This window comes from Aphelocoma coerulescens, chromosome 5 (assembly GCF_041296385.1).
Source record: "Aphelocoma coerulescens isolate FSJ_1873_10779 chromosome 5, UR_Acoe_1.0, whole genome shotgun sequence".
NCBI classification, from domain to species: Eukaryota; Metazoa; Chordata; class Aves; order Passeriformes; family Corvidae; genus Aphelocoma; species Aphelocoma coerulescens.
Window position 1 is genome coordinate 31,017,836 of NC_091019.1, and position 20,873 is coordinate 31,038,708.

At 39.6% G+C, this 20,873-nt stretch overlaps 1 protein-coding gene across 2 annotated transcripts; it reads left to right on the plus strand.

Moving 5' to 3' along the window:
* Window positions 1-445: 445 nt before the first annotated feature.
* On the plus strand, window positions 446-19,068 carry TMEM62 (transmembrane protein 62). Of its 2 annotated transcripts, XM_069017456.1 has the most exons (14): window positions 446-551; window positions 4,325-4,436; window positions 5,329-5,466; window positions 6,515-6,560; window positions 7,772-7,913; window positions 8,114-8,238; window positions 8,378-8,500; window positions 9,352-9,507; window positions 10,977-11,136; window positions 12,648-12,761; window positions 13,701-13,785; window positions 15,326-15,430; window positions 16,176-16,294; window positions 17,198-19,068. In XM_069017456.1, exons 3-14 carry the CDS (start codon window positions 5,427-5,429, stop codon window positions 17,522-17,524), a joined length of 1,542 nt encoding a protein of 513 aa, XP_068873557.1. In that variant the 5' UTR covers window positions 446-551; window positions 4,325-4,436; window positions 5,329-5,426; the 3' UTR covers window positions 17,525-19,068. The 2 variants fall into 2 exon arrangements, with proteins under 2 accessions (XP_068873557.1, XP_068873558.1); XM_069017457.1 differs by lacking the exon at window positions 5,329-5,466.
* Window positions 19,069-20,873: the final 1,805 nt, after the last annotated feature.

Genomic DNA, 20,873 nt, shown 5'->3' on the forward strand with positions numbered 1-20,873 from the left:
AGCAGGTAGAATTATAATACCGTCAGGAGAAAAAAGCAAAAGTCTACATGCTGTATCTGTAAGGAAACAGGATGAGACACTGGTTTCTTCGTACGCCTGGATTTCGTTTTGTTCTAACCTAGGTATTTCCAGGCACCTCTGCGGCTGGAGGGGAAAGCGGGAACGCTCAGCGCCCAGGCAGCGGGGGGAGAGCCGAGATCCCCCGGCCTCGCCGGATAAAACCGCCAGCAGAAGGGGAGCGCCCACCCCCGGCCCCGCTGGCATCCGTCCTCCGAGCCAACCGCGGCCGAGCGCGGGGCGGCCCGGCCGCCGGGGAGGTGGACGCGGAAGTGCCGGGGCCGGCGGCGGAGCGCTCGCCCGGGGCGGGCGCGGTGGCGGCGCGGCGCAGGATGCTGGGGCTGGCGGCGGGGCTGCTGGCGGCGGCCGCCGTGGCGCTGCTGCTGGACTGGTACGGGCCGCCGGGGGCGCCGCCGGCCCCCGGGCAGCGCCGCCACTGGGCCCCGCAGCCCGCGCCCGGGGCGGCCGCCGCCAGCCTGCTGTGGGTCGTGCAGGTGAGCGGGGCCGGGCGGGCGAGGGGCGGCCGAGCCGCGGGCACAGCGGGGGCGCGCAGTCAAGCGCAGGTTACAGGGGTTTTGCCAGGCTGCCCGAAAGGTCGCGTTGAGGGATATGTTCTGTGCCGGCAGCTCGATGTGCAGCTGCAGTGCGAGCTGCAGGCTGAGCTCTGGGGGGCGGCAGCCCGAGGTGAAAGGCCATGACCTGTCACCCTTTACACAGCGAAGGACACAGGGCATGGGGACCTGTGGCCCAGCCAGGGGACCGGATGCTCAGAGACAGCAGGAGCACGCAGCCCCCGACTTTCCTCCGCTCAGCCTGTGAGGGTATAAAAGCCCGGGGATTCCTTTCTTTGGGACCCCTTCTCAGAGGTACCCGACTCGAACTGTTATTTTGTTAGTTATTGCACCAAAATTAAATTATTTTAAGGATTCCGAAGTCTTAGACCCTGCTATGGGAAGCCTGGGGCTGAGCTGGTAAGGAAACCTGGTCTGGCCGTGAGTGTGTGGGGTGTAGCTGTGAAGGACCTCGGTCCGAGCTCAGGTGGTGCGAGTGTGACTGCCAGAGTGGCTCCTGGATGGTTGGACAGAGAAGTTTCCTTATCAGATCTGATGTGTGTAGTGGAAGTGGGTAATTAAAAATCACCTAATTATTACACTACCCCACACATTGCATTAGTACCTGATGCGGTATTATCTAATATCCCAGGGCGAAAGGCAGGCTCTGCCTGTCCCTTTCCCCATCCAAAAACTCGGAAAAGTTGTGTGGCTGAGAAAATAGCGTTACTGATTTATAGCAACAGAAGGCACTGGGCCAGTATTCAGACAGTTAAACGAACACAGCTTTGTTTTCAGGTTAAACATAAAATCCAGGTTGACCTGGCATAGTCCTGGAAGCAAATTGTGACATCTTAGTGCTTCTGTGGCCTCTTCTGACTCTTCTCCCCAGAGCATTCCTGAAAGCACTTACTGTAGAACTAGCCACAGAAGTGTTTACATACTTGTAGTTCATCTGTGGCTGAGATGTCACAGGGGTTGCTGTGCATTTCCTTCTAAAAAACAGCTGCTTTTACTGTTTTGTTTTCATTCTCAATCTCAAGAACATTTTGTCTGACTATTAGCTGCAGATAGTGCTCTTAGTGAATGAGCTGGCATATATTAGTCCTGTGGTTCTCTCCAATTGTGGTGTTGTTTTTTTTCAGTAATTTTTCCTTAAGTGACTTAAGGCTTATTTTTACTGCAGAGTAGATTTCAAGATGAGAGATATGCGTGAATTAATGTAAGGAAAGCCCCCATCCTGAGTAGCTCTCTTGTGAAGAGTCAGATACAGCAGCATATTGCAGCTGCAGAGCTATACTGACAAACAGCATGCACAGGCCCATGTTTCTCTTCCCATGTTCTCTCTGGCTGTGTCACTTCAAGTGGAGTTCTCCCAAGGATAGGTCACAGTAAAGCTAATTTGAGACTTGGCTTTACTTTCAAGTGGTTATGTTCTCTTTCAGACATGCTCTTTAACAGCTGCTTTATCATTGACCTAACTTGGAAACTAATCAAGCACCGAATCCAGCCCTGTGCCTGATGATGTTGTGGGAAACAGGCTTCAGACTCCCTGGTGACTCCATAGGTCTAGCCTAGGTCATTGGATAGAGCTCAAGATGGTCAGTTCTGCCCACAACAGTTCCTGCCTTGTTTTTCTTCCCATCCACAGGACTATCTCTTCTTAAACTGAACTAAATCTCAGTCTTTTTACTTTAATCTTCTATTAATGGCTCGTTCACCTTTATTGTAGCAGAACTTCCTTTCTCACCCAGTGCCAAATAGACACTCTAGTTCAATATTTGACAAGCTTATAATTATTTCTCCCATTTCTGCCAGCTGGATGCATTCTACTGTTGCTCTAGACCTTGTAATTCTCCCTTGTTAATGCCTGCCTGTCCTGAACCACATCTTTGCTAGATAAAGAGTGTTGATGGGGATTTCTCCTCACCCCTAAATCTCTTCCAACCCATTTTAATGAAAGTAACTGCTGACAGTGCAATGAGAGGTCAAGTATCCAGTCAGAGGGGAAAAAGCAGCAAGTTGGCTTTCACCTACATTTTGGAAATTAAATAAGAGCATTACAAGCTTTTCATCTTGCCCACTGTCTTTCCTTTCATTGGGATATCATCTAAAGTGAATTAAAAATTAAAAAAAAAAAGGAAAAAACTCCACTTCTGAGATCTTCATATGTCATGGCTGTTAATGATGACAGAAACTTAGTTCCAGCTCTCAGAAGTCCCAGGACACTGTAACTCTTAGATGACAAGTTAAACCTTTTTAAAATCTTAAACTCATATCATAATATGGGGAAGAAAAGTGGAAAGGTCATTGTAGGAAATCAGGCTTCCCAACCACTTTCTGCTGTAAGGTTGGAAATTTACATCTGCTGTAGTTATTGGTAGAGCAGGAGTAAGATTTCTTGTAAGAGTGTTTTTTCTCAAGAGTGAAGATTGTAGAAGTTTTGATTTTCTCTGATTGCTGAGATAAATTAATTGTAAATCCACAGGCTGAAAAGAAGCAAAACAAGTTGTATCCTTGTCAATGATTAAATGAGGATTGATGTGTTGAGGTAGTTTTGCTGTGTTCTTTGCTTCACACTAGTTTGAATGCATCAATGAAAATGAAGATAAAGTTTTATCTAGAAGTGTTTGCCTTCTTTAGCATGTAATTCTGATCCAGGCAAAAATTCCATGTAATTCCAAATGGGGGATTTTCCTAAGCAGAATTAAATACTGTATTCAGGTAATATTTTCTTTCTATACAGATGACTGAATAAGTAGAAGTAAATAATTTTTCTCCAGTATATTTTATGTGGATTTTCCAAAAAACTAGAAGCTTTACAAGAACAGGTTTATGAAACTGAATGTAAAAGTTAGTGTTTTTCTTTCCAAGTGATATTGTCAGATGGCCATGAGCGTGTACTTACTGTTTTTTGAGCATCAAATACCATTTGTTTAAACCAACGAGGACAATTAATTGATTGACTGAAGTGGAATGGAAAGTGGAATTGAAACCATTCACCCAAGATTTTTTGTGTACAGTACTGAAAAGCAGCAATGTAAAGAAATAGAGAAATCTTACTTCCCTTATTCTCCCCAAATGGCTCTTCTGATGTGAGGGTTTTGATTCAGAAATGAACAGCATCTTTTACAGTTACATACAAGTCATATCATCAGTTCTTGGGCAATCTTTACTTTCTTGAAGGCACGTACAATGGACTCTAAAAACACTCGTTAGCTCTGTTAAAGTGCATGGATAGAATCTTTTCACTCAGCTACTGGAAATGTCACCACAGATACAAAATATATTTTCAATATATTTCAAGTTCTAGGTAGCTTTAACCTATGGCTTTGCAGAACTACTTTGTATTCTTACTTGCAGCAAAACCACTGTGTTGCACAGAAACTCAAAGAATTTGAAAGGCAACAGGCCACTTGCAGTCATCACAACTTACTGTGGATAGCTAAGTATTTCCTCCTATTGTATGCCCTTAGTTGTAAGGAAATTTTCTTGATGTAAATTTGATTTTAGGGGTTAGAGTTGCAATATCATTTTCTTGTTCTGCTTTTGTTTTTCCCTAGTCACCCACTCCTGTTTTTCCCTGTATCCCTTATACTGATATGAATCACTGTGACTGCTCTTACATTGCATTCTTACGTGTATTGGCTTTGCAGAACAATGTGGGTAGCAATTACCCTCTACTTGGGGCAGTGTTTCATTCTTCTCTTTTGCAGGTGTCAGATATTCATATCAGCAAATTTCGGGATCCCAAACGAGCTCCTGACTTTGAAAAGTTCTGTTCTGAAACAATTGATGTAATTCAGCCTGCACTTGTTCTAGCAACAGGTAAGCAATTGAAAGGTGTGAATTTCCTGATGAGTGTACTGTCAAAGGAAGAGCAAATAGGCAAAATTCTAGGATCTCAAGAGAGAATTTTTAAGCATTAAAGTATTTTAAGCAATGGAAATGGAATTGCAGCTGAAGTGAGACTGCTAGAAGCTGAAAAGAATAACTTCTCAACAAGAGAATTCTTTTTTTCTTCAGCATTCAGTTTCTTCAGTGAGTTTAGTGTGTTTTATATGTAACAGACACAATTGTGTAAGATAGCTATTTTTTTCCCAGTATGTGTTGCTGCATCTTAGTCCTTGCTAGCAGCTACTTTCCCTCTTGTCCTGGTAATGATTCTACATTCTTTGTGTTTGAAATTACAGAAGTGAGCAATGTGTGTGGTTAGTCATTAGGAGACAGTTCCCTCACTCAGAACAATCCCTGCTTATTTGTATGAAATTCACCTTTGAAGTAATGTAAGATTTATTGCTGGTTTCCATTTGAACATATCATACCAAGAGAGGTGAAATAAGCCTTGCCACTTCATTTGACACCTTGCTATTGAAATGGATTAAGTTTTGACAAGTAAATCAAAAAGACTTTGAGCCATTACTGTATGCAAGGCTTTAGAATCTTAATGCTAGACCTGAAGTTTTGTTTCTACAGAGAGTTACTTATCTAATTAGTAAAAGTGCTGCAGTGATGTGGTTGATAGATGTCTGATGAGGCTGCTGCATCTGCATTAGAAGGCATTTACCCTGACCTTGTGGACCCGATACAGGAACATCCAGAATGCACCCAGGCCTGCAGCAACTTGAACTTGGAGGCAGGGATGGCATGCTTGTCTAGTTACAGTATTTGTATAAGCTGTATAGGCCTCTAGTTATATCTCACCTTTGTACACTTTCAGGTGATCTGACAGATGCTAAGACAAGAGATAAACTGGGATCTGAGCAGGTGGAAGATGAGTGGAAAACTTACCAGTCAATCCTGAAGAGATCAAGGGTCATGGAAAAAACCAAGTGGATAGACATCAAAGGGAATCATGGTTAGAGGAAAAGGAAACATTTCTGTCTTTCCTATGATTGCAGATCACAGAATATAGAAGTAAAGTGTTAGTACTCACTAGTGTGTTAGTAGTCATGAATCAGGAGAAGGGCTTGCCATCCACATGTCTATTGAGGACACATTTTGTTTGCAAGCTCTTACTGGAGTTTTAGTACCAGAGAATTAAGTCTCTTGCCTGGCAAGTGGTAGAACATGACTTCAGATGTTAGTTTCCACATCATTATGTTATATACCACATTATTTAATGGAGGGGCAAACTGTAACCTTACCATACTGAAGAAATTGTTTCCATTTACTTTTCATAGACTTCCCCCTCACAGGTTTAAGTTTAAAAGGTGTCAAATGTCCAGCAGCTAAAGGAAATTTGGTTTCTTTTGAATAGACGGGACTCATGGGAGTTTATATCCATCAGTTGTTGCCACATTCTAAGCATTCAAACACAAGCTGACAATCTTGTAGGCTGTATAAACAGGCTGTTACAGGAAGGGCAGAACTAGAAAGCCGAGCACTGGGGGGAAAAAGTGCTTTGTCATATATAATAGTATGTCCTATTAGGCTTCTGTTACCAGCATTAATGGAGAGGTGGAACCCAGTTGCAGTACAGACCTCCCCCAGCTGATGTCTGTTCTACACACACTGTTCTCTGATGCTATGGCAACTTTATTTTCTGCAAATGAGTTAAATCTTACTTACAGAGCATGCACCCAGTCCAAAAAAGCTTCTGAAAAGCTCTGTAGTCAAAATGGAGACAGATTTAGCTTTTAGCCACTAAATAACAATTTATATTCCTGCAATGCCTTTATCTTCGAATTGAAACTTAAATGAGAAAACCATTGCCATTTAGCTTCATTGAGTGTATGGCACCTCTGCACAGCTGGACGGTCTGCTTGTCAATCACACATTTTAAAGAAAGTAGTTCTTGAGCACCTGCTGAGACTGCTTTATCTCAACATTACCTAGTTAGATACAAGGGCCAATGATCAATTTGATCTGAAAGTTTCTTTATTTCCTTTTTTTCTCCCTTACAGATTCATTCAACATTCCACGCCTGGATAGTGTTCAGAATTATTACAGGTACTTTTATTTACCATACAGGTGCTGCTATATTCAAGGTCAAATTCACTAAACAATATTCTGTTTTCAGTTATCACATATGTACTTTTTCACTGACTATCCTATAGCCCAGGATCATATCTACTATTCTCTCTGTCTTTTGCATTGTCAGTTAGTGGAGCAGAATCAATTGAGAAAATAGAGAATTCTTTGTGCAGTTTTCTTATCTCTTATCCTTCTGTGTTTTGTAATTGAGTGTGTTAATCTGTCCATGCCTCCAAATTTTTTAGTCACACTCTAGGAGAGAGAAGATGGAAGACTGAAATGGAGTTGATTTTTTAATATATAAAAATATAAATAATATAAAAAATACTAAAATTATAAAAATGTTGGCAGAAATAAAAATAGAAGCTAGGGAAAACAGTTACTCAATATCACATTTTGTTTTTCATCATGCATTAAAATTAAAGAATGGAGTGGGTTGTATTGAAATGCAATATTTTTACACAAAAACATAGGTTCCTCTTACATGTTCACAGCATTAGCAGAGGATTAATCAACTGTTACACATACTCAAAGTGGGACTAAAGGAAGAAATTTCATTGAAGCTGATGATGTTCATACAGATAATATTAACTTCAAAAAAAATATTGTGAAAGGGTTTTTATGGCATTAGAAGTATTGGAAACTTGTTTTTAATATATTGGCTTGTATTCTATTCAGGTCAACCTTTCTGGCAATTTTATTGTTCTGATTGGTGGAGGAACAGGGACATGAACTGATTTCTGGATGACTGTGTTCAAACTATACCTATCATCTGAACTCAAGAATGTTTCAGCTTCCACATATCATGCAGGGAGTGAAACAAAACTGGAACAACTCAAAAAAACCAAATACACACACAAAAGCCCAACCCAAAGCCCCAAAATAAAATTTAAAAAAAAATTAAACTTAATGAATGTTAGTGATTCTCAGATTAACTCACAATCATTTTAGTTACAGAATTTAATCCTTAATAGAACAATTTAGGTGGTAATGTTAGTTGAAATGTTATGTCCTTGCCAGTGGAAGATATGTACAATTCCCATCTAGCATAAACTATCAAAAGCACTTCAATTTTCTAAGTCAGAAATAGTGAAATTACCTGTTGTTAATGGAAGGAGAGAAAGCAATGTATGTTTGTCATGGTTACAAGCTTTCCTAACGTCAGTACTTCCATTTTATTTTGTAAGGAAATACTCTGCCTGGCGTAAAGATGGCTCTTTCCATTACATCCACACTACCTCTTTTGGGAACTATTCATTCATCTGCGTGGATGCTACACTCAGCCCAGGCCCTAAGAGACCCTATAATTTTTTTGGGATTTTAAACATGGTATTGTATAAGTCTTTGCATTCCATTTTGCTGGCTGTTTTATTTCTGTAGTGGTTTATTTGGAGGTTTGGAGGGGTTTTTTTATGTAGAAGAATTGTTTGAAAGATTTGTGTTCATCTAAAAGAGTGTTTACATTTTTAAGTTATTATGCATGTGAGACATTTATTTAGCAAAATGGATTTGTCACCTGCCTGTTTCAGAACCAAATGGCAGAGCTGTCTTTGATGGCAACAGAAAGTCTACACAGCAACCATACTATCTGGTTTGGCCATTATCCCACCTCAACAATCATCTCCCCATCCCCTGGAATACGAACATTAATGAGGTAAGATCTTATCCTGTATGTTTTCAGCCTGAAGTACATTTCTTGCCTCTCTTCACATGCTTATCTATCACCTTTCAGGTTTTCTGCAGTGATATTTCCTTTCCCCCTAATAATCACAATTCTTACATTCTTTTTTTAGTTCTGCCACAGCCTATTTATGTGGACATCTCCATACAATGGGTGGGCTGATGCCAGTCTTGCACAGTCGGCACCGTGGTGGCACTCTGGAACTTGAATTGGGAGACTGGATGGATAACAGGAGGTAAGTAAAGCCCATATGAGCAAATTATTATATGAAGCCTACCTTGCTGTACTGTGATTCCCTTTTATGCTGTGCAGTGAATTTGAAAGAAGCATGAGATCAGCCTGACTGGTTATTACTATTAATGCTTTTGAAAAAAGGCTTTGTGTATATGTTTGGGATTTTTCCCCCATACCAACAGTGTGATAATAAATTAAATAATTTTTTATTCATTCTTGATATGTAGAAATTAAAATAGGGACATCTAAATGTGCCTTTAGTATGTGTTTAGTATTAAAATGTAGACGAATAAATTGTAATAAAATTCAGCATCACTACTTTAAAATACACATGCTCTGCACTAGCTGTTAGAATTCTTGACACAGAAATAGTCCCCCTGAGAAATGTTACCTTACTAACATATCAAAAAGTGTCTGATGCTATATGGAGTGTATAGTAGTATTTTAGCTTTTATTCTGCAGTAATCCAAAGAAAGATACTGGTGTGCATACAGGGAAAGAGCACACTGGGGCCTTTGTCCTTAACTGGAGTGCCCACACAGACACTGTGGAAATGTACATTATATTTGAATTCTTTAATATAATGTTCATCCATCTGATTCATGTGCAAAATTCCATAGATATTCACACTTGGAACTTTGAGTACTGCTTCCATGATTTATAATAAAAATTAACCTCATCAGAGGTAAGCAACTGTACAGTTAATACAGCAGAGTTGGCAAAAGTAAGATCAACTACAGAAGAGAATAAATGGAAAATAAAGACAGGTTCTGTTTGGGAACTTGAGAAGCATGGGAATCAGCTGTTCACACATCAGTTTGTATTAACAAAATCTTTTACCTTTCATTATAGGTACCGGATCCTTGCGTTTGATCACGACCTCCTCAGCTTTGCAGATCTTAACTTTGAAGAGTGGCCTGTGGTTCTCATCACCAATCCCAAATCCTTCCTTTACAGCAGTTCTACTCATGAACCACTAGTCAAAATTCTTTATTCCACTCATATCAGGTACCCTGTAATGTCTCGATTTCACAATAGTTAACTATATTTATATGTATATACACAAAGCCTTTTTTTAAATATGCGTCTACTGTTCTCAGAATTCACTTTTCTCTGGAAGATTGTTCCAGAGAGCTCTCTTTGTATCATACCTGTGATAAAAAGATTGTATAGTAGTAATTCATGTTTGTTTTAATTATGCAGTTATTTCCCCTAAGGTCAGTTTGAACTTTAGGTAACCAAAGCTGATTGATTAATACATAATTAAAATGAATTAATATGTAATCAATATGCATAGATTAATATGTAATCTGTTATTCATCTCACATGTTCACATCGACTCTGCTGATTTCAGTATTTTGTCTATGTATTTTTCTAAATGTTTTCTCTATTCACTTCTTAGCTTCTTAGCTTCTTGTCTTTTCAATTCTACATCCCTTATATATATTAAAAAAAGAGAAGCCTCTGCCAATTTTCATACTGGTTTTAAATCTATCTTTCCAGTTTTACCTTATCCATATAATTTTTACATTTATATTTCAAATTTATAGGCCCTTTTCAACATTTTATATTTGCTGTTAGACCAATCTGCTTGAAATACTGCATACATAGAGTTACAATCAAAAGATATTTGTCAAATTTTTCAGTTAGGGAGCACTATCCTACTAAGTGTCCTAATTACTTTCCAGTTTCTTATTCAAAACCTTATCTGAACATTCTTATGATTATATTACATATATGAACTGGTAGGATTGTTCACCACAGCTGTATGAAACTCCTTCATTTGACTAAAACATGCTCTGGAATGCCTTTTGTATTACCAGAAACGAAAGGAATCATATGTGCAGTATTTTGAGTGTGTATTAGTATCACTGTTTCTATGAACATAAGCACTGCCAAGTGACAGTACATTTGTTGGTATCTGAGATCTGTAATATCAGTCTTGCATTCTATTCCATTTCTCCTAAATGCAGTTACAAACTCTGAGAGGTTATATTCTGACTAGCAAAAAGAGAAAAAAAGAAAAAAAGAAAGGAAAGAAACCCACTCCCAGTAACAAAGGACTTTAGAGAGAGAGACCCTGGCAATTTTTAATGAAGCCATCTACAAGTGTTTGGTTATGTGTCTGTGTGCTGGAGGATGCATCCCACTTGTGTTAGCAAATGTTTTGAAGAAAGAGTTCTAAAATTACTTCTGCCAGGACCTTAAAATCTCTGCCGCCTTTTTGTCTGTTCCACAGCCAGTTTTCTATCCTGTTCTTTTGTGTAGTGTTATACAGAACTACTTTTTTTTAACTGTAGGAAAGAGCTACCATGTTACCATTAGCCTACAGATATTTCACTGTTTTAATTTCTAAATCTTTTGAACTCTTTATTACAAGGTAGCTTAACCTTTAGGGACTTTCTTTTAAGGAAGTAATAACATATCTGCAAGTCCTGTAACAAATCTGTGTATTTTGCTCTCTATTTACTCCTTAGAATTCTGGCATTCTCTCCTTCTGTCATTATTTCTGTCAAAGTCTTCATAGATGGAGTTCACCTGGGGAATGCACATCAGGTGTCTGGCCCTCTCTATGTGCTAAAGTGGAGCCCACAAAACTACAGTGAAGGGTTCCATCACATAGATGTCACTGTACAGGTAAGGTACTGGTTGGCATTCTTTGTATTGAATTTTATTTTCTTGTCATGGCTTCTCCATCACCCTCTTGCCTTACATAACTAGGAACAAAATACATGATAACAGACTTACTGTCACATCTGTCTGATTACAAAACCAAACGATTTAATAAAGGAATAAACACTGACGGCTAAGCACCAAAATATTCATAAAGCTGCTGTGCTAAAGAAACATTATTTTTCATAAGAAATAAAATAAGACATAACAAAAGAACAAACTTGACTTGAAATTGGCCCAAAATGTCAAAAATTACAAGAAAGGGTTCTTAGAGTTTATAAACAACAAGCAGAAACAGAAGGAAAATACTGGCCTGGTGTTAAACAGCGGAGGTGAATTAGTCACCAACAATGCTGATACAGCAAAGGTTCTCAACACTTTCTTCACCTCTGTCTTTACCAGCAGTGTTGGGCTTCAGGCCTTGGGAACAAGGATCAAGGTTGATACAGAGACCCACTGTCAGTGAAGGAAGAGTTGGTGTGAGACCTGTTGCAGGAGCTTGATCCTACAGATCAATGGCCCCTGACAGTTTCCACCCCAGAGCGTTAGGAGACCTGGTTGACATCATTGTGAGGCAACTCTCCATAGTCTTGGAGAAGTTGTGGAGATCAGGGGACATCCCAGAAAACTGGCAGAAGGCTAATAACACTCCTGTCTACAAGAAGGGCTTAAAGGAGGATCCAGGAAATTACAGGTCCATCAGTCTTAGTTCAGTCCTGGGGAAAATTAGGAAACAAATCCTTGTGGGGGGCTATCGCAAGTCAGATGAAGCACATGACTGGGAAGAGCCAACACAAATTGACCGAGGGAAAATTGTGGGCCAAGAAGAACATTAGGGAGTTCATCAGGGAGAAGTGTAAGGACTTGCACCCAGGAAAACATAATCCAGAAGTGCAGCACAGGCTGTGATCTGTCTGGCTGGGGAGCAACTCTGTGAAAAGAGACCTCAGTGTCCTGGTGGCCCACAAGCTCAGTGTGAATGAGCAGTGCATGGTGCAGCAGAGAAAACCAACTGGATGCCGGGGTGCATCCACAAGGGCATCACCAGCCAAGGTAAGTCGCTTCCTGCTCTACTGAGTGCTTGTCAGGCCACACCTGGAACACTGTGCTCAAAGTGTTGAATAAATGACAATAAACAAATGTTCAACCAGAAATGAAGCACAAGAAAACTTCAAAATATTTTAGTATGGGCTATTACCTAGAATTGAACTTTCAGAAAACATTGGACAGGGGGGCAGTAAATAGTCACAGTCTTCTGTAAGTTGCTGACTCTCTGACTGGCTCTTCTTCATATGTAGCACTTTCAGATTATGATTTTATAATCACCAATTTACTTGAAACTGCAGAATTGACTGTAAGTAATCCTTTGAAGGTAGAATTTAATACAGGAAAAGCTGCAATCATAATTAGGAACTTTAACTAGACAGTTTTTTGTATTACTGGTATGTAATTGCTCTCATTTTATATCAATCTAGGATGCTTCAGGAAGAATTGGCACACAGGGCCATTTATTTGGTATGGAAGGAAATCTCTCTCTTAGATTTGACTTTTGGCCGTCTGTTATTCTTCTCAGTGACCACTATGTTCTAGTAAGTACTTTCAGCAAAACAGCTGTTATTCTATGTTGGTTTCCCAAGCTGCAGTAGGCAGTAGGAATTTTCCTAATTCCTGGTAGACTTGAATGCACTTTACTTTTCCAGATATGACTCTGTTGGAATTCCAAAACATTTGAAGTTTCTCAAGTTCCCACTTCAACCACAAATGTGCAGCAATGGTCCATGCAAACAGTTGACTACTTCCCAATTATCCATTTTTGGCCAAAAGTATACGCACATTTTGGGCAAGCAAGAAATTGCAAAGGGGCTACTGGAGATAGTAGAAAAAGGAAATATTAAAGAGAAATTCACTGTGATCTGTTGCAATATGTTTTCTGGCAAGAATGCTCAAATATTCTCACTGTCAGCTGCTGACATTATAAATAGATCCAGCAAAGTGGAGGGCAAAATCCCCATCAGCTTTAGGAAGTTCCAGGTCATATCCACACATGTTACAGCTCAGTACATGCAAAGAAGGATGTCATGTCATAATGGTTTAGGTGCACTTCTAGAACAACATAAGAAAGTCCACATGGCTATGGTTCATTGTAGTAATTGGCTCAAAATTATTATCTTAGCTTTGTTAATCACTCACACTTTCTACACAATGTCATGAACTGCATTTCTCCTCAGTGCAGTGCTCAGACAGTGTTTTGCCTTGGAAGTGTAATTACACTTTTTCAATAGATGTGTTTACAAACCCTGTTTTTTAAAGATTCAGGTCTATTATTTCAGCCATTCAGCAGAATTCAAGTCAGTACAATACAAATCCAACAACTTAGAAACCCTTAGGTTTCCTTTTTATTCTTCATTTCAATGACACCAAAAAGCTTTGAGTATGTGTTTCAAATAGAAATCTACCAGTGTCCATGAGGCATGCTCCAAGGCTGCTACTACTCCAGGGCTGGCTTACAGTCAAAATTGTCTTTTCAGGCTCGTGTGCTCTTTGGACTGATTGTGCTGATTCAGATCACCTTGCTTGTTGTTTTCAGACACCTCCAAAAGCCAGTACTCAAAGGTATGAACTAATGTTTGCTGTGGTTTTTAGTGGATCTGTTTTCCCTTAAACTTTTTACTGTTGACTTGTGTGCTAACAACATGTAAGTAATTGTGCTGTTAATCACCATATGCATTTCACATCTGCTACTGCGGGGTTTGATTGGTTTCTCAGAAGCTGCTGTTGTGCTTTTAAGGGAACCTGGAAAACCTCCAATATATCAAATAAAGTAAACTAGAAACTTGAGCAGGTATCTTTGTTGAAACAAAAATTCAGTTGACTGAAGTCCAAGGTTTTATTTTAATTTTCTCATTGAAGAATCCAATGCATAGGGAAAGGAATGTTTTGTTTTGTATTTGTTCTGTATGTGTGTTTACTTCACTACAGTTGTCACAGAATTCTCTCTCGCCTGAGTGAAGAAACAGATTTCCTTCTGCAAAGATAGTATTTGTTAATTTTTGCAAAGATTATGAACAGGATTGGGTCTTTCTCAAAATAATATTAAGGTCATTTCTGTCATAACTTGATACTTTGTTTGTGATAGATTTAGTAAATGAAAATTATTACAATTAAGGTCATGGCATGTATCCTTTAAACAATTGTTTGAACCACACCTTACTAATGAGATTTTTCTGGAAGCCACCTCCCTTCCTATTCATGTCAGCATTTGTCCCTTCCTTTATACTCCTAACCATGTAGCATCCTGAGGTAACTACAGCAACTGCTTACATAGAAAAGGATCAGATTTTCAGTTGCCTTTATGGAACTCAGCAGCTAAATATTAAAAGAGCTGATTCTGTGGTCAGCTAGGTCCATGTGGACCATGACAAATGTTTGACAAATTAATGAACAAGTTTGTTACAGCTGTTGATTTCCAAAGGTGAAGCTTGCCCTCTGCAGGTTAATTCTTTGTGAGAAGGCCACGTAACAGGTGTAACTCTACAAGCTAGCTTTGATAGGAAGGCTCTCTTGATATGTGAATTGTCTGCTTCAGTTAGAGAGCTAATATTGCTTTTTTTCTGTTAGCACCACACACTTGTCAGAATAATGTCATTTTAATGCCTAGCCTTAATTTTGAGTTGCTATCAGATCTCACTAAAGTAGATTGAATCAAAAGAAATCCAATTAATCTAGTCCATGGTGACCTGCCTTTCTGGGTTTGCGGAGTTACTGTTTTGATTCTCTTATTTTTCATTTAATACATACTTTCTCCATGCTTTTCGTTCTAGCTAACTTCATTTTCTGGGTATAGAATGGTCATTCAGTTTTATGTCCATACAGTAAGTGTATTCCTTTAGAAGGGCAGGTTCCTGTGCTGTTTTTAATATAGATTGTTATATTTATTGGTTCTTTACTTTCAGTTATCACAGTAATAGTAATGCATTCTTTTGCATTTTTCTGTAGACATACCAAATATTATTTTTATATTTCTTATTGAAAAGAATGAGTAAATAATGTACAGATTTGTTTCAGAAAGACTAGTATTTTACATACGTATATATCTGGGGAGGTGTTGCAACCTGAATTAAGTGTATTTTTCTTAAATGTTGTCTCTGTTTAGAAAAGCCAGGATTACTTACTCTGACTTCGTATTCCCTTCATGTCTTCAGTAAAACAAACACCTTCTATTACTCAATTCTGGTTCTGAATTTATACACCATTCTGGGTAAGTAGCCTAGAGTACTGGAGGACATAAATTAATATTTTGAAATTACACATCAGATCCTGATGAAAATTAAGAATTCTAACATCTTGGAGAATGGGGAAAATCTACTTAAATTACAAAATCGATGTGGAACTTTAAAAGTTAATGTACAAAGAGACTAAAGGTTTATTTGTAAGAGGCTAACTTAGAACCCCTGAAGTAATTTACTCTGAAAGCAAAATGAGTATTTTTAACTTTAGTTTTGTTTTCACTTATTTTTTGATGGTTAGCATCAGAGCTAACAATCTGAGCTTCTTCTCCTCTGATAACGTGTTACTGAAATAGCTATTTTCTTGTTAGTCAGTGTAGTATGCATAACATAGAGCAGCCTATTTTAATTTCTGTGCTGAGCCTGGCTGGAATTGTTTGTGGCCACATTTTTCATATATCTTACTGTAATTCTGGGAAAAAGCTACCCTTTGAAAGGATCCACCTTTTCACCTCTCTCATAAGGAAGAAGTTATATATGGTGTTGAAAATTGTCAGAGAGATGAAACTAACTAAAAGTATTTTCATTACGTGCCACAACCCCCTGTCATACTGTGGTATTTTTACACCAGACTGCTGTTTGCTGAATATCAAAACACGAGGCTGATTATACTAGGGACAAGCAAAAGAGAAGTCTCAGGGTACAAAGGGCCATGTGGGAAAGGGCTGTGTCTCTGTTGTGTTTCCTGATAGTGGTGTTTGGTTTCCTCTCTTGCAGGACCATGGTTTGTAGGTGAACTGATAGATGGCCAGATGGGGGCCTGTTTTTCCTTTGGGGTGTTTGTTGGTGGCTCCTTCTTACAGGGCAGTATGACATTTGTGGTTGGGATTTTACAGGTATGTATTTATAAAATAAAGGCTGAAAAACTGGGTTTTTTTTCCTCTGGGACTTTTTTCCAATTTTTAAAAATAGTTTTATAAAGAAAGGAGTCTTGGAAGTAGAGAGATTAGTGAGCATGCCTGACTACAAGAGGTCTTTCTTACCTTTCTGCAGATTTAAAGGGCAGAAAGGAAGGAGGCTGTGCATTATTTTCACAAACTTCTCTTTCTCTAATAAAATGATGTTGCTTTGGACTCCTTGGATATCTGGATTAGAGGTCATCTCTACATATTTACAACTCTAGACTTTCTATAAATTTTTGCCCTCAGCTCACACACAGTGATTAAGCAAAAGAAACTGAGTGGCCAGGGCAGCCCTTGCACCCTTAATAACCCTTCAGATCAGTAGGTGTCACTCTCCAAGCACACGTAAGTCCAGTTTTCCCAGGAGTCTCCATTAATCTGAAAGAGAAGTTGTCATTCCTTGGCATTTAAGCTAAAGGACCAAACCACCAAACCCATGTTGTCTCCTTCTTCATGGTGTCTCCCTTGTACCAGTGTGACACCATGGTGAGCTGGGTCAGAGCTAAATTGACATACAGACCTTCTGTTTTTGCCATGCTAATTTTTTACTAAGTCTGGCTCCCTGAATCAGATCCAGGAAATGTCAGATGCATGTTAGTGCCTCTTACTGGAAGGGAATGGGTGGGAATGCTTGGCCTGGGACTGAGGCACAGGCAGTCGCAGCTCTATCAGCTGCAGAGCTTCAAAGGTGCATCCTGAGATTCCATCTCTGGGAATTGTACTCAGCCCCTTAGAATGCAACAGCTTTATGTGCACATATCTTTCCAAGCCTTCATAGATGTTACCCAGAACCCTTGGCTTGCTCACTGTCTTGTTTTTCTCTGCTCTTCCTTTCAGATGTTGTTTTTCAACCTGCCACTGATGGCCTATCTGTGCTGGTGCCTGTTGCTGCGATGCCAGGGCCACAGCTTCCGTTCCCACCTCCGTCACGTCCGGCGCCTCGTGGCTGTGCTTGTTCACCTGGCAATGGCACTGCTCCTGGCCTGGCAGGTCTATTCCTGCTATTTCCTGCAGCGAACATACGGCACCTTGGCGTTCTTCCTCTCCCCAATGAGAACATGGCTGGTGGCACTGACCTCAGCTCTGATTTATAAAACCTGGACACTGAAATCATCAGAGCTCAGAACTTACATAACAGAAATGAAAAACTGTCAGAGCTCCTGAAGTACAATATTACTACTCCAAATTCTGTCTTAAAAACTGTCGAGGTACAACCTTATTGTTTTGTGATGCTGGAATTACACACACCCCAACCATTAGGTGGTAAGACCCAAAGCTGCACCTTCACTGCTACAGAACTGTATTAAATAGTACATGTACAACAATATGTTATATATACCTTCCTTGTATTATACAACATACTGTTTAATACATGTTATATAATACAGTCATCCATTATACATCAATACAGCAAACTGTGTCATAATCTCTTCAATGAGGTTATTCTAGTGACACAGAGATAGCTATGTCCATATGGCTCACAAATGGAAATGTTTGCCTATTACAACTGTGAATGGAAAAATATTTTTAATTAATTAAATTCCTGATTTTTATAATGCTGGGAAAAATGAGCATAGAACTTGATGAGATTTGTGCTTAACTTTTATTTCAGGGTTGACACATGTTTTTACAAGACTAGACCAGATGTCTTTATGAAGTAATAGTGATTGCAAAGGTGCTGTAGTGGCCTTCACAGCCAGAGTCCTATGCCCATACACTTTCTTAGTTCATAATGCTGTATACAAGCAGCTTATAGGCTGTTAGGTGTGTATGTGTATTTGTGTTCATGTTTACCTGAGCTGTGGCCTATTGCTCTTGCCCTGGGAGTGTTGGCTAACTAACAAGCTCGCTCTCTGGAAGGAAGGAGTTTGGTTTTCCACTACTGAGGCTGCCAGTTCTCCCACACATGACTGGTGAAAGGACAGTGAATTATCAGTGGGTTTTCAGCTTCAAAGCAAAGAATGGAGACAAATGTCCTCAGGATGGGAGAGGCTGAAGGAATAATATGGTCTGATGCCTATAAAGTCTGTAATTGAGCTGGTCAGGGCTGTGTTTCTGGGTCTCAGCCAAATGCACCAAAGAGAACTAATTTCTTTGTTTTCATTTTTTTCTAAGTCCAAAAATGATAAACAGTTAGTTACATTAATGAAGAATGCAATGATCCAGAGCCAAGAGAGCTGAGGTGCCTTGATCTGTAAAGAACACTGCATTGCTTCACAAAAGACCTGCTGTGAGTGGAACATTTAAAATACTTTAGGTAATTTTACAGTAATTTATTTATGGCTCCTCAAGAAAAAAGAGGTAACTTATTTATGGCACCTTTGGAAAAAAACAGTAGTGACTGCAGTAGAACACAGGAAAATGAATTGGAAGAAAATACTGACTTTTTGTTATTTCTGAAAAGTGACAGTTCTCCTATTCCTTAATTTCTGTTCTTGAATGACTAATAATGTAATAGCAAAAAGAGAGAAAGCTCCTATTTACATAAGTTAAATACACTGTTAAGAGAATATTGAATGTCATTTGTTGCTACTTAAGTTTGTTTTGCAAAGCTGTTAGAAAATTAGAGGCAGGGTGAAAAATTTATTTATGAGAAACACTACTGGAACACTGATAATAAAATGACATTTCACAATTAAATTACTTCTATGTGATTAGAGAGCATAAGAAGTGGCAATAAAATATTTCATATTTATGCGCCATGACAAGACTGTTCTGAAATGAGACTTTTTTTTGTTGTGTTAGCAGTTGATTGCCATAATCAAATTTCAATGTAATCACACATCTGTGGGCTTAAAAATCTTACAGTCCATCAAATACTTACTGTTTGGCTCCATGGGATGCATTTGGTAGACGGATGGAATTCTGCTAAAAATCTCTCAATTCCATTCTTACTGTGGCAAGCGAAGATGTTTTCTTGTAGATGCATTATCCCTGGCTCCAACAGGCCAAATAAGAACCACATGCCCCTAACCTGGTTAAGGTGTGAATTCTATATGTATGTAGGAATAACATAGTAAATTTTGAGTGAAAGGGACTTTCCTACTGGCCTGCTGTCACAGTGAAGAGCACTGTAATACTGTAGAAGCTTAGAACTCTAACCTGCATAGGAAGCATCTCTGACCTCATGCTCTACTGACTTTGCTATTGCAGTTTTTTGTTGCCTAAAGGATAAGTACAACTTACTTTGTCTCTTGTTAATTCAGATTTTCCCCTTCTTAAACAGTTCTTCAGTATTCTACAATCTTAGTAGGAAAATCCTAACTTTCCTGCTTGAGCTATATACTGTAACACAGGAGAATTTTATTTACCAATATCTGCTTTGAAATGTCTTAATTCTTTATATCTTAGTAGTTCTGAGAGAGTAGACCCTAGTCTGCGCTTCTAATTTAGCTGTCCCTGTCACACAGGCAAATGGCTGCATTAGTTAACTATAAGTAACAAAACCCACAACACAGCATATTTCCCTTCAAATTCAAACAAAATAAATGGGGTTCATAAAATGCAGGCCATCTCACAGACCACATCACCACTCACTAAAATGAACCACTGATAGCTGGACAAACATCTGACAACTATGAAGATACTGTGATAAATCTGGGAGCCACCCTTCATAGAAAACTGGATTTGCTCCTCTGTTGGCCTGTGGTTCCTCTGGTGTCCTTCATTCCTGATCTACTCCTTGTAGCATGATGAGGTCAGTGTCCCATCCCATTGGCAAAACAGCATCAGTCGCAATATGGTATCATACTTCAAGCTTCTGAGTTGTGGCCATCTTTTACCGTTGTCCAATTTATAATTTGGCCACAACTGATTACAATATATTTCTGTCTTTTGTCATTGTGTCGCCCCCAAACTTCTTCCAGTTTTTCAGGCTGCAACCTCGAGGGCTGCAGGGTGGGGGGGGATTGTGGATTGACTTGTTCCCATTGTTAAATATATGCTACCCAATACTTTTACCCTTAGATTGGGATTTCCAGTAGTCTCTGCACTGCACACCACTGGAACCCACTGATTGATTAAGCCCCCACACTGAGCATTCATGCATGGCTTATGTGGAGGCTGACTTTTTTTTTTTCTTTAATTAAGAAGAAAAAGGAACAAAAGTGCACTTACCAAACTAGAAAATTCCGGGGGTCCAGGAAAGCTGATACACTTCCTCCCACCCCCGTTTGCCTTACTCAAATACCTCTCTCAGGCATTGCAGCATCCCGACGCTGGAGAAGATTTGGTGGGGTCCCTGACCAAAGGGTCGGTGCACGCTGGAGACCAGCAGGACGATCTGGCTCTGCAACCATTCCATCTGGATCACCAGAACTGCTGTCCCAGCTATGGGTTCTCTCACCAGGTGTGCAGGAAGCCGACTGACACAGTCGAGAGGGGTATTTCCTGTGTGTGCAGAGCGGGTGCTGGATCCACAGAGCCGGCATACCTGCAGTGCCAGTACCTGCTTTTATGCACCCCAAACCCTGGAACAGCAGCATTCCCCTGCATTCATTGGCTCTAGATTTTC